Source organism: Panthera onca, chromosome E2 (assembly GCF_046562875.1).
Source record: "Panthera onca isolate mPanOnc1 chromosome E2, mPanOnc1 haplotype 2, whole genome shotgun sequence".
NCBI classification, from domain to species: Eukaryota; Metazoa; Chordata; class Mammalia; order Carnivora; family Felidae; genus Panthera; species Panthera onca.
In genome coordinates, this window is record NC_138353.1 from 30,809,719 (window position 1) to 30,823,515 (window position 13,797).

Sequence of the window (13,797 nt, forward strand, 5' to 3'; positions counted from 1 at the left end):
GTTAATCCTTTGTATTGGTTCAGTGCTTAGGATTTCTCCAGAACCCTGTTTCATTATGCACAGTTTCCTAACAGACCTGGACAGATGTATTGTGTTCGCTTCGGCAGCACGTAGAATGAAACTGGAACGATGCGGAGATCAGCATGGCCCATGCACAAAGATGACGCACAAGGTCTTGAAGCGTTCCATATTTAACTAGCAGATTTGTGAGAAGAGACACGGGCTGTGGTTTTATACGGTCTAATTTCAAATCCCGCATCTTTGGCTAAGCTGTGGAACGAAATAAGCAAGTCACTTCACATGTCTGTGCCTATGCAGTGTGGCACTGCACAGGAGCACCACATCCAAAGCAGTGGCTCTCACTGGGAGCAATTTTGTCTTCCAGAGACATTTGGCCATGCCTGGAGACATCTTTGGTAGCCACAACTTGGGAGGTGGGGTGGTGGTAGGCAGGGGAAGGATGCTGCTAGCTGCTAAACGTTCTCCAGTGCAGACGATAATCCCCTACAGCACCAGCCCACAATGTCCATGGTGCACGGGTTGAGAAACTCTGATGTTCTCGTCACAGCCATCATGGATTTATATATTTATCACTCATTCCCTGTCAGATGGTCATAAAGTGATTAAAATCAGCGTATTGCTGGGATGAGCACTGGGTGTTATACGCGGGAGGTGAATCCCTGGAATCTACTCCTGAAATCGTTATTGTACTATTATGCTAACTGATTTGGATGTAAATTTAAAAAATAAATAATTTTAAAAACTGGAAAAATAAATAAAATCAACATATTGCGTAATTTTCTGGTAGATGAAAATAGAATGTCTTAAACAAAGGTCCCTTATAGAATAAGGGCACTGCTGTGTTTGTCTTAGTGCTTTATTGACTGATGAATGGCAAGAGTCAGGTTTTTCCAAATTCTAATTCTAAAACCAAAGGTGACTCAACATTTGTTTCCCCAAATTGTTTTTGTTTATGTTTGGATTGGTAGGTGTCTCTTTCAACTCACAGCATAAATGATACAACACTTGGACGCCCTTTTTGTAATCTTATAGCTCCGGTATTTTTATTCTGTTTTTGTTTTTGTTTTTGTTTTGTTTTAATACGGCTGAACATGCAACAAAATAAAGAAAAAGATGACCTCAGAATAAGAACAGCAGATTTTTCATTGAGTTCCTTCACTCATAAATTAATTTAACAACTGTTTTGATATTGTTATGTGTGCCAACTCATTAAAATTAATACAGATCTTTCCCCAATTTTGTAGAGATAGCTTATTCAGCTTTTGTTAGTACTTTAAAATGATGTCATAGGTGTATTAGGGAAAGAACAAGATGACATTCTAGTAGCATTTTACTTAATTTTGTGCTTATGTAGATTGTGTTACAAATCTTTGCACTTCATCTTAAAACAAAAATTAGCATTACTAGCTATGGATAAATTTGTCTTAGCCAGTTTTAAGGAAATGGAACAGTTTTGTATTTTTACTTGTTAGGTATTAAACACTCCTAATCTTATTTTAATTTGTGGTAACCTGATAAGGGACCTATTCATTTCCCTTAATTTATAGTTAGTTCTTGTTCAGAGTCTCTAGAGTACAGGCCTAAGGCTTGAAAAGAATCTACCTTCTAAATCCCCATAAACCACCCAGAGGGCCTCCATTTAAATTGGAGCTTAATGAAGGGAATAAAGAGAAGGAGAGTAGGACAGAAACTGCAGAGACTAAGTAAAGACTGTAGGAAATACTAGAAAAGGTTACGTACGGGTATTATACCTGGCCACATTAAAATCCTGTCTGTGTCCTGTCAGGAGATAATATATATTCGTCCAGAGAGGTATGGAAAAAGGACTTACGAAGTATCTTTAGGCTCCAAAGGAACATGAAGTTGATAGGTCCAAATCATTTTAATTTCATACTAACTATTATATATAGGTTTTAAATTTTCTCATATTGTGATTACTTGGTTGGTTGTATCGCTTTTCACATTCAAAAAATATGTATATTTTTTATAGTTAAGGTTTCAATTTACGTGACAGATAAGAGCGTGAGTTTTTGAGACCCGAGGTTGAAAGTTGACCCTAACACTAACTAGCTAGCTTTGGGCGATTTATATAACTTCTCTGAGGCTTAATTCCTTCGTTTGAAAAACAGAAATAATACTGTCTCAAAGGATATAGTGAGGACTAAAGTAAGTCATATACTTAAAATCCTTAGCGTACTTGGCATATCATAAAAAGAATAAAATATTTGTTATGTGCGAGATGCTAAAGCACTTGAGTTGTCTCATTTTTATCCTCATAAAACCCTATAAGGGAAGTATTGTTATCCCCATTTTCAAGATCAGAAAGCTGAGGCTCAGAGGGATTTATTGATTTGCCCCAGTTCACATAGCTGGTAAGTCTGACTCCAAAGGGTATATATGCTCTTAACTAGGCGATATCACCTATCCAGCATAGTAAGTGCAGAGTAAATGGTGGTTATTTGTTTTACTATTCTAGTCACTTAAAGCATTTAAAAGTTACATTGCCACATGTCTATATGTTATGTTAATAGTGCTTCTGGGGATGCCTGGGTGGCTCGGTCGGTTAAGGGTCCGACTTCGGCTCAGGTCACGATCTCGCGGTCCGTGAGTTCGAGCCCCGCGTCGGGCTCTGTGCTGACAGCTCGGAGCCCGGAGCCTGTTTCAGATTCTGTGTCTCCCTCTCTCTGACCCTCCCCCGTTCATGCTCTGTCTCTCTCTGTCTCAAAAATAAATAAACGTTAAAAAAAATTAAAAAAAAAAAAATAGTGCTTCTGGCCTGTGGTAGTCCTTTTTAATAAAGATTGTCAAAGGTGGTTCAAGAAATAAACTGTACAGCACAGAATAAAAGCAAGAAGTGTCTTCATATTTAGTATCTTTATCTAACCGTCTGTTTTTCATTTACAGGTTGGAGGTGCTTTTGCTCCCCCTTTAAAAGATTTATGTCGATTCCTGAAAGAAAATTCAGAATATGGAGTGGCTCCTGAATGGGGAGATGTTGTTAAGCAGTCTGTGAGTATTTCATACGTACTAACTCAGGCATCATCTCAAAAATTAGACGCTGTTTAGTCAAACTGAGAAAGACAGCTACCATATGATTCCGTTCATAAGTGGAATCTAAAAACAAAAATCAAAAACAGAACGGAACAGAACAAAAAGCAGAATCAGATCTTTAAATACAGAGGGGAGGTAGGTGGAGGCAAAATGGACGAAGGGGAGCGGGAAGTATGGGCTCCCAGTTACGGAATATGAGTAAGTCACGGGAGTAAACGGCACAGCATGAGGAATACAGTGAGTGACACCGTAACAGGACGGACGGTAGCTGCACAGCATAATGTATAAACTTATCAGATCACTAAGTTGTACGCCTGAAATTAATGTAACATTGTGTGTCAATTATACTCAAAAGGGAAAATTAGATGCCATTTAATTATACCAGAGATTAAGTTTTAAGAATTAAATATTGCATGAACGTGTGACAGTGTTTTTTAGTTCACAGTTTTTATTTTGCAGCACATGTTACAAATTTCTCAGATGCTTGTTGAGTTAGAATGCAGAATCAACATAGGCTGATCTGTTTTCATTTTAACCTCTAAGATAACTATTTGAGCAATGCTACCAAGATTAATCAAAGATGTGAGGAAAGGTGTTTAAGTATATTCATCATAGTATAGTAGTAAAAAATTGGGAATATATTAATGGTCCAGCCATCTATTGGAAAACTATGCAACTATTTTATTTCATTTTATTAAGTTTATTTATTTTTTATTTGAGACAGAGAGAGAGGGTGAGCAGGAGAAGGGCAGACAAAGGGAAAGAGAATCCCAAGCAGACTTCGCATTGTCAGAGTAGAGCCCAACATGGGGCATGATCTCAAGAACTGCGAGATCATGACCTGAGCCGAAATCAGAAGTCACCTAACCAGCTGAGCTACCCAGATGTCCCTTTGTGCAACTATTTAAAAAATTGTATCAGGGCACCTGGGTGGCTCAGTTGGTTAAACATCCAACTCTTGATTTCAGCAATCAAAATACAAAGCTATTTTTTCTACAAGTGTCTAAATGACAAGGGCAGGCTATAAAACTAGGTTCATTATGATTCTATTTATTTTAGAAACAGAAGTGGGAAGAATTGTAGAATCTGTAGATATGCACAAGGGAAAAATGGAAACACACATCCTGAAACGTTAGCCATGGTTCTCTCTGAATGGTGAAATTATGGATGATTTTTTTTTCTTTGTATTTTTTTGCTGTCTTATTTTCTGCAGTGAACCCTAATGCTTTTGTAAAGAAAACAAGTAAGTTGATCAGTTCAGAACACCATTTAAAAATAGTACCATGAGTGTCTTTGAAGCTGCTGTCGGGAGCTGCACTGTCACAAACGGTCGTCACCAAGCACGTGTGGTGATTGAGCGCTTGGAATGTGGCCAGCCTAAAACAGAGTGTGTGTAACAAGTGTAAAACACTGGGCTGGAATTTTGTTTTAGTATAGTTGACACACAATGTTACATTAATTTCAGGCGTACAACTTAGTGAGCTGACATGTTTATACATTATGCTGTGCTCGCCACAGTGTAGCTGCTGATGCTATCACAACATCACTGGGCTATATTCCTTATACTGTGCCTTTTATTCCCATGACTTATTCATTCCATAATTGGAGCCTGTGTCTCTCACTCCCCTTCACCCATTTTGCCCATTCCCCTACCCTGGTTTGGGTCTTTAAGACTGAGTTTGGAAAAAATAGAAAATATAAAATATCTTTATTTTCATATATTACATATTGAGATGATAATATACTGGTTAAATTTTATAAACAGACTATATTACTAAAATTAATGTCACATGTTTCTAATATTTTTTCTTTATTTTGAGAGGGAGAGAGAGAGTAAGCAAGGGAGGGGCAGAGAGAGAGAGAGAGAGAGAGAAAGTCCCAAGCAGGCTCCGCATGGTCAGCACAGAGCCTGATGCGGGGCTCGATCTCACGAACCATGAGGTCATGACCTGAGTCAATATGAAGAGTTGGATGCTTAACCAACTGAGCCAACTGAGCCCCTAACATCACCTATTTCTGTTTTACCATTTTTAATGCATGCAGTTACTAGAAAATTTAAAATTACATTATGTGGCTTGTATTTCTCTTGGACAATGCTGGTCTAGAGATTCTAAACTCCTATGACTTCTAAGAGTTTCTAAGCCCAGAGTCATGGGAGAATCACTTGAGTATCTTTTTCAGCGTGGCTGTGGCTCTCCCTCCCTATTCCCAAAGTGACAGAAGATTTGCAAGAAGCCTCTCATTTAACCTTTTACTTACTTTCTCTGTCCTTTTCCTTATCGTTCTTCTAGACTGCAGGAGAGGCACTTCTTTATTAGTCTCTTAGAGTCATTGGTGATGTGAGACATGTAAAGGTGTGGAAGCAACCCTCATGAAAAAATGTCTTTGGACCTTCTTTTTTCCAGAACTGTTGCACAAATGTGTGCCTCACAGTGTGGAAGAAAGCTAGAGGCCTCCTTCTGCTCTCTTGCCCTGTGAAAAAAATGATAAGTGGAAGAACTATTTCAGGCCACCACTTATAATGTGAAATTAGGCTATGTCTTTCATAATTGATTATGTTCTACCAGCACAGACTAAGTTTCTGAGTAATTATGGATTTCATTTGATAGCTATTGATTTTATTTTAATACAGCTGTTGTTGCTGATTTTTTTTTTTTTTTAGGGGTTTCTTCCAGAAAGTATGTATGAGCGTATTCTCACTGGTCCCGTTGTGAGAGAGGAGGTCAGCAGGCGGGGGCGGCGGCCCAAAAGTGGAATTGCGAAGGCCACGGCAGCGGCCACAGCTACAACTGCCAGCGGTGTTTCAGGCAGTCCTTTGTCGGCCAATGGATTACTTCCAGGTGTGGATCTCACAACTCTTCAGGCCTTACAGCAAAACCTACAAAACTTGCAGTCACTGCAAGTCACTGCAGGGCTGATGGGAATGCCTGCCGGCCTTTCTTCTGGAGGAGAAGCTAAAAACGTGGCTGCCATGTTCCCCATGCTGCTGTCAGGAATGACTGGATTACCAAATCTGCTGGGCATGGGAGGGCTCCTGACAAAGCCTACCGAATCTGGAACAGAGGAAAAAAAGGGAAATGACCCTAAGGAGCTAGAAGGAAAAAAAGAAAGGACAGAGAGTCAAAATTCAGAGAACGGGGGAGAAAACTCTGTGTCAAGTTCTCCTTCGACATCGTCTACTGCTGCATTAAATACAGCTGCAGCTGCCAACCCGTTAGCTCTTAACCCACTCCTACTCTCCAATATACTTTATCCAGGGATGCTTCTCACTCCAGGCCTTAATCTTCATATTCCAACTTTGTCCCAGTCCAATACTTTTGATGTACAGAAAAACAAAAACAGTGACTTAGGCTCATCTAAGTCCATAGAAGTCAAGGAGGAGGATTCCAGAGTTAGAGATCAGGAAGACAAAGGAGGAACTGAACCCAGTCCTCTCAACGAAAACAGCACAGATGAGGGTTCAGAGAAAGCCGATGCTTCATCTGGATCTGATAGTACATCGTCATCATCCGAGGATTCAGATTCTAGTAATGAAGACTGATTCCCAGACTGCACTTAAATTATGAACTGATTTTGGATTTTTTTCTTTAATTATTAATTGTAAATACCCCAGTGTTGAGTGCATCAATAACTTACTGACCGAACATTTCAGTTCTTTGTTTAGAAGTGCAAACTGCTTTCAGAGACGTTTTGCATGTAATATTTCTTAAAATTCCTAAGTTTCTGAACTCGTATGTACTATCAAATACATAAAGGTGTAAAATTGCAACAAAAGGCATTATAATTTTGTTGGGGGTTAATTTTATGAAAATGATGCTCAATAAGAGTTGTATATTTAATATATTTGCAGTGAACACAGAATACTTTATGCATATTACTGATTTAATTTGAATATAGTTTTACAGCCTCCTTGACACCTATAATTTACAGATCAAAACTCAGCAATAATTTGGGCAGCTAATGAATGTCATGAAAGCTGTAGAATCTACATCGCCATCCATTGCTTTAATTACATGAAAATGCTCTAGTGTTGTGACGCACTGCTGATGCTTCCAATTCAGGTACAAGTGTGTTTTCAAGAAGAAATAAGTTTCCCAATCAGCCAATTTAACTGGCTACCTGTTACCTCAGCTGAGTTAGTTTAGGAAGTTTACATTCGTTTCTAATTCTATACTTGTTTTCAGGGGTTTTTTAAACACATCCTATATATCATGTTAATCTGGCAAGAACTGTGACTTGCTTTTTGCTGAGCTTAACTCTGCTGTCGGTAAAATCAAGTCATAAAATAATCCTGTGTCACGTGACTTTGGCACCCTCTAGACATACTTAGTTTCACTTTTTCCAAGTTTGGCCTCCTCTTAGAAATAATTATGTCTCAGATGAGTAATGTCTGTTTCCAGGGTTCAGAAAAGGCAAACTCATGAAATGCCACTGAAAAGAACTTTCAACACAGCATACTTCATGTAAAAGAAATTGTTTGTTTGCTTTATTTGTGTAGATTTCTATTTGTGTTTTATGTCATGGAAATATTCCAGAATTAACAGAGGATAGTGGTAAAGTAATATGCAGAACACTCTGAATTCATTTTGAGTTTCTAGGTAGAAGCAGATGAAATGTTGCCCAGAATCAGTGTTGGGTTATCAGTTTATATTAAATATACTGAGTTGGCCCATTTTGAATATGCACTTTGAATAATCTCAAAAAATATATACAAGTTATACCTGTAAACCACAAAAACGAAGCCCAAGGCTTCTGATCAATTTCTTAGAACCCTTTATCATGCAAAATCTGTCTGATATTTGATTTGTGATACAGTTTCTCCTGCTAAAGCTGCTATTCCGACAAGATGGAGAGGTCCAGTTTCACTTTCATATACATTTAAAACAATTAGAACTGAATTGGAGTAAAATATCATTTACATCCTAAGGAGAGAAAGATGTTAGCATTTTCTGGTACTTGAATAAGTCAGTGATAAAGTTTGCGAGGGGATAAATTTAGGGGGAAAAAGTACCCCACTTCTCTCCCAGAGGAAAAAAATAACTTTCAGTGCGTTTTGATAAAACTCTGTTGTTTTGTCATGAACCCAGCAATTATATTGGATTTTCCAAGATCTTTACCAGTAAATTATGTTTCTGTGTGTAAAATAACTAACCCCTTATTAGAGAGACAGTGTTACATGTATTTACAAAATCATATAACTTCCATTGGGATTGTATTGATTTTTGTATTTTCCCCAAAATAGTGCTTTGAATTGATAGTCCTTTATGCAATGTCTTAGCAATAGTCACTCTAATGCCCATCCAGGAGAAGTGGGTAGTAATTCTTCATCATGAAAATGATATATTACATATTTAGTATGTTCCCTTTGCAGTATTGCACTTTTGTTTAACTAGAATACACCTATGAGATAGCCAAAGTTTCTCAAACACAGTTAACCTGGTTTGCCGGTGAAAGTATTTCAACAGCATCCACATTTCCCCCTCTCTCCCTCTAGTTCTACCCACATGATCTTTATTCCTTTCTTTCCCCAATTAAAAAATAAAAGGAAAAAAAAAAGCCCTAGATCTTATCGCTAAAAATCTAATTTATATCAAATTTATGAGATAAAGTATTTTCCTAATTACGGTCAAATGAATTTGGTTAACATCTTAGTGATTCTCTTTCTATGTAATAAGGCAATTTGCAGTTTTCAAAGCATTAATACTAACTTTAAATGTTCTCTTGGGTTTCAAGACACTTCTACTTAGTATTGATTGGGGAAAAGTCGTCCAGCTATCAGCTTAAAAAAAAATGCATAAATATGGTTGTGTAAAGTTAAGGGTTATAAGGAAAAAAAAAAAAAATCAGTAGAATTCCATAATACTAAAGTTGCAGTTGAAAGGATATCCAAGTATGTGTTGGTAGTTACTAAAAGAATTATAGCTGTTATTGCCTTGTATTTATAGCTCTTGTTTCAGGTTTCATGATTCAAGTCTTAGTCTAATTTTTCTTTTGGACATTTGCAATATTTACCAGTTGTGTTTTGTGTAGTCTGAATTTGCTTTCTGTAGTTGAGCAAACGTCTTAAAAAGTCATTTGTAATTTATTAAATTACTTTCTATGATGTTCTATAGAGCAAATGGAAGTTTAATTATTTTTTATTAAACATATTCTTTGACTACCCATGATGTCAGCCTCTGTACATGACAATACTCCTTTTTTTTAAATTGACTTTTGTATATAATTGATCTTAATCCAGTTATAAAAGAAACCATAGTCCTAAATCTTTAAAAGAAAAGGATACTTTGGAAGAATTTTTAAAAGGAGAAGTTGGCTATAATTATATCCACAATATCGTTATTTCCTTAAGTTTTCTTCCCATGACCTTTAAAAAAAAAGTCCAGAAAGACTCAGAGCTATACCTAACCTCTTCACGGAGTACGTTTTGGAAATCAGTAATTTTTTTTTTTTTTTCCCTTGTTCTGAAGAGTCTTTCCTAATTCATCATGATTGTTTTGGTGTTTTTATAAACATGAAAGAAATTTAGTTTTCCTCTAATTAGAAAAGTAGAACAGTAGAGTCTCATCATACACTCATTTAACTTGGAAGCCATTCAACTATACTTTCATGCTTAGAAAACCCTTCTTTTTCTTTTCTGTACAATGTAGCATGTAAACAAACCCAAGCCAACTGCTTCCTCTAGTGCTCATCAGAGGAACAGTAATCTACACAGTGCTAGAGGAAGAATTGGCTATGTTAGATGTTTTGGGGAGACAATACACTATGTACAAAACGGTATGTTCTGTATTTTGTGAGCTATAGGAGGGAGAGTGATTGTTGACTACAAGTAATGTTCACCTTAACAAATTTAGAACTTAGTCTCTACGTAAATACAACTCCAGTACATAAGCTATTTATTTTAAAATGCAGGAAAGCACAAAGAAATATATTTAAATCGTCATAAACCCACCCCAAGATAAATGCTGTTCATACAGATACCCAACGTGCTTAATATGTATGTTACATACATGTAGTGGGTTGAATCGTGTCCAACAAAAATTTATGTCAAGCCCAAACCTCCAGAATGTGACCTTATTTGGAAATAGGGTCCTGGCAGATGTAATTAGTTAAGATGCAGTTATACTAGATTAGGGTGGGCCCTAAATCCAATGACTGGTTCCTTATAAGAAGAGGAGAGGACACAGAGACAAAGGGAAGAAGGCTATAAGACAACAAGCAGAGACGAGTGACACTACTACCAGCCAAGGAACACCAAGGAATGTCAGCCACCACCGGAAGCTGGGAGAGCGGCATGGAACAGATTTTGCTTCAGAGCCTCCAGAAGGAAGCGACGCGGCCAACACCTTGATTTTGGACTTCGGGCCTGAATTGTGGGAGAATAAATTTCTGTTGTTTTAAGCCACCCCGTTTGTGGTAATTTGTTATGGTAGCCCTAGGAAACTTACACACTTTCATATTAAATCAGTATTATATTTACTGTTCTGCCCTTAATATACTGACCTATGTCAATAAGTACCCTGTGTTGTGATGTTTAACACCTAGTATTGTCTCATACAGATGGAATTTATTTAACCATGTACGTACAAGTGGACGTTCAAGTTTATAAATGCATCTTTGGCATCCACCCCTGTGACTTCCTTAATCCCTAGAAGTGAAAATACTTCCTCTGTTCTTGAGGATTTTGATTTGTGTTGCCAAGTTTACAATGATGCCATTAGTAGCAACTTATACTACCACAGCAGCATGTATTTTGTGCGTGCTCACCCCAAAACCTTACCAATACTGTGTATTGTCTTTTGAAGTAATCTTTGCCAAATTAATAGGCAAAAATAACATCTTGATGAATTTTTAAATTATTCTTCCCTTTTCTTACTAAAAAAAAAAAAAATAAGACGTACATATTCTAGAGAATTTGGGGGGTGGGGGCTCGGGGAGGAGGAGTTGGGGAAGCACAAAGTAAACCAAGACCCCCATAATGTTAAATGCTCAGAGATAAAACTGTTAAGCTTTGGGTCATTTTTCTTTGCATATACATATATATTATTTTAATAAGAATGGAGTTATACTGTACATACCATTGTGTAACTTTTTTCGTTTATTATATCATGATAATTTTTCCATGTCATTAAAGAATCTTCCACAGCATTTTTAAGGACTTTCTCATTCCACTATATAGATGGAACGTAACTTATTTAATGCCCAATTATTGAGCATTGAGATGTTTTTCAGTTTGGGACTACTTAAACAATGGTACGTTTGTAGTTAAGTCTTTTCAAATACTTAGATTTTTTCATTAGAATAAATACCTAGGCATGAAATAGTTATGTTTGAGTTTTAAGACCAGGCAGACTGTATTATTTTCTACCCCAACAACAGACCATGAAACTACTTCCTTTCCCCATGTCTCTTTAGCTAACCCTGGGCATTAGAATATTTTTTAATCTTTGCCAATTTGATAGACATTTAGTTCATATTTCTTTGATTATTAGTAATATAAAGTCTTTCATATCTCTTCATAAGGCCATTTGTATTTTGTGCATTAACTGTCCTTGTTCTCTCTGCAATACCTGTTATACAAGTGGTAAATATTTTTCTCAATTTGCCTGTGAATTTTGTCGGTTTTTTTTAATGTGAAAGTTTCACATGTTTATGTGGTCATGTAGATACTCCATTTCTTCACGTTTTAAGTTTCTGATATTTTTCCACAGAAAAATCTTTTCACACCCAAATTCTGTACATGTTTGCTTTTTTTAATATTTAGTGCCTTAATTATTATGCATTGTCCCAGCATTATTTAGTATATAGTGTTTCCGCTGATGTGACATGCCTGCATTGATCGTAATCTAAATCATGTTAATGTGAATTATTTAGATATATATGAATTACTTAGATTGTATCATAAATATGCATGATATATCTATAATATATCATGTAAACAGTAAATATAAGAAAACTGGAGTGGCTGTACTCATAAAAGATAAACTTTAAAACAAATGTTGCTAGAAATGAATGAGAATATTTTATAATGATTTAAGGGTCATTCTATCAGGAAAATACAACACTTTTATAGGCACTTAACAGAGCCATAAAATACATGCAGCAAAAAAGTAACAAAATTGAAAGGAAAAATAACTCCTAGATAATAGTTGAAGACTTCAACTTCCCACTTTGAATAACAATAGAACAAATAGGCAGTCAACAAGAAAACAAGATTTGAACAACACAGTAAAATAGCTAGACCTAAGAAGCATTTGTTGAACGCATCACCAAATAATAGGAAAAAAAAATTCTTCTAAGGCACATAAGACCATTCTCCAAGATAGACCATGGAACAAGTCAAATTTTGGAAATAGGTAATTATACAAAGTAGCCACAATAGAATGAAGTTTGAAGTCAGAAAGTGTGGGTATTCACAACTATGTACAAGTTAACACACTCCTAAATAACCAATGAGTCCTAGAAATCTCAATCTCAAAGGAAGTTAGAAAATATTTTGAGATACATGAAAACAAATACACAACATATGAGATGCAGCCCAAATGATGCGTAAAAGGAAATCTGTAAGTGTAAATGTCTACATTTAGAAAAAAATCTCAGTGCACTTGGGTGCCTCAGTCAGGTGAGTGACATTTAGAAGGGGAGAGTGGCAGAGGGGTGAGAGAATCCCAAGCAAGGCACATGCTCAGCGCAGAGCCTGCCACAGGGCTGGATCCCATGATCCTGGGATCATGAACTGAGCCAAAATCAAGAGACAGATGCTCAACTAACTTAGCCACCCAGGTCCCTTGATCTTTGGACTCTTGATCTCAGTTCAGGTCATGAGTTCAAGCCTCTCACTGGACTCCACACTGGGCATACAGTCTACTTTAAAAAAAAAAAAAAAGAAAAGAAAAAAGATATCACATCCAAAAGCTAGTTCTTTTAAAAGACCCACAAAATTGACAAACCTTCAGCTAGACTGGCCAGTAAAAAAAGAGAAGCATCAAATGACTAGATTCAAAAATGAAAGCGGACATTCCTACCATCCTTCCAGAAATAAAAAGGATCATAAGGGAACATTATGAATAATTGTATTCCAATAAATTAGATAAACCTGGATGAAATGACAAATTCTGAGACACAAACTAGTGAAACAATCAAGAAAAAATAGAGGCGCGCCTGGATAGCTCAATCATTTAAGTGTCCAACTTCGGCTCGGGTCATGGTCTCATGGTTCATGGGTTCGAGCCCGCGTCGGGCTCTGTGCTATCAGCTCAGAGCCTGGAGCCTGCTTTAGATTCTGTGTCTCCCTCTCTCTGCCCCTCTCCCACTGTGTTCTGTCTCTCTCAAAAATGAATAATAAGAAATTTGAAAAAAATAGAGACTATAATAAAATAAAGAGTATACTAAATTAACAGATTAAATTACTAACAACAACAATGACGAAAAACATGATAAAATCCCTGGATGAGGTGGTCACTCTGACAGGAGGGGGGAAAAAGCACTTATTCATCACATATTCTTCCAAAAATGGGAGAGCAAATATTTCCCATTTTGTTTTATGAGGACAGTATCATCCTGATACAAAAGCCAAAGACACCACAAGGAAACTGCCAATCGATAACCCACAGGACTATAAAATGCAAAGTTTTTCAACAAATTGTTAGCAAACTTAATCTAGCAACATATGAAAAAGATTATACACCATGACCAAGTTGGATTTATCCCAGGATTACAAAATTGGTT

General features: G+C 36.7%; 1 protein-coding gene and 1 non-coding gene across 13 annotated transcripts in view; both read left to right on the forward strand.

Moving 5' to 3' along the window:
* The window catches only part of CHD9 (chromodomain helicase DNA binding protein 9), a 234,466-nt gene extending 225,232 nt beyond the window's left edge, over positions 1-9,234 (forward strand). For all 12 annotated transcript variants that reach the window (XM_078438705.2, XM_078438709.2, XM_078438704.2 and 9 more), the window contains 2 exons: positions 2,926-3,030; positions 5,735-9,234. In XM_078438705.2, coding sequence (XP_078294831.2) covers positions 2,926-3,030; positions 5,735-6,613 — 984 coding nt within the window. In that variant the 3' untranslated portion in view covers positions 6,614-9,234. The remainder of the gene's footprint in view (positions 1-2,925; positions 3,031-5,734) is intronic.
* Positions 92-195, forward strand: LOC144614727 (U6 spliceosomal RNA). The gene has a single exon (XR_013552760.1). It is a non-coding gene; the product is annotated as a U6 spliceosomal RNA (small nuclear RNA).
* Positions 9,235-13,797: the final 4,563 nt, after the last annotated feature.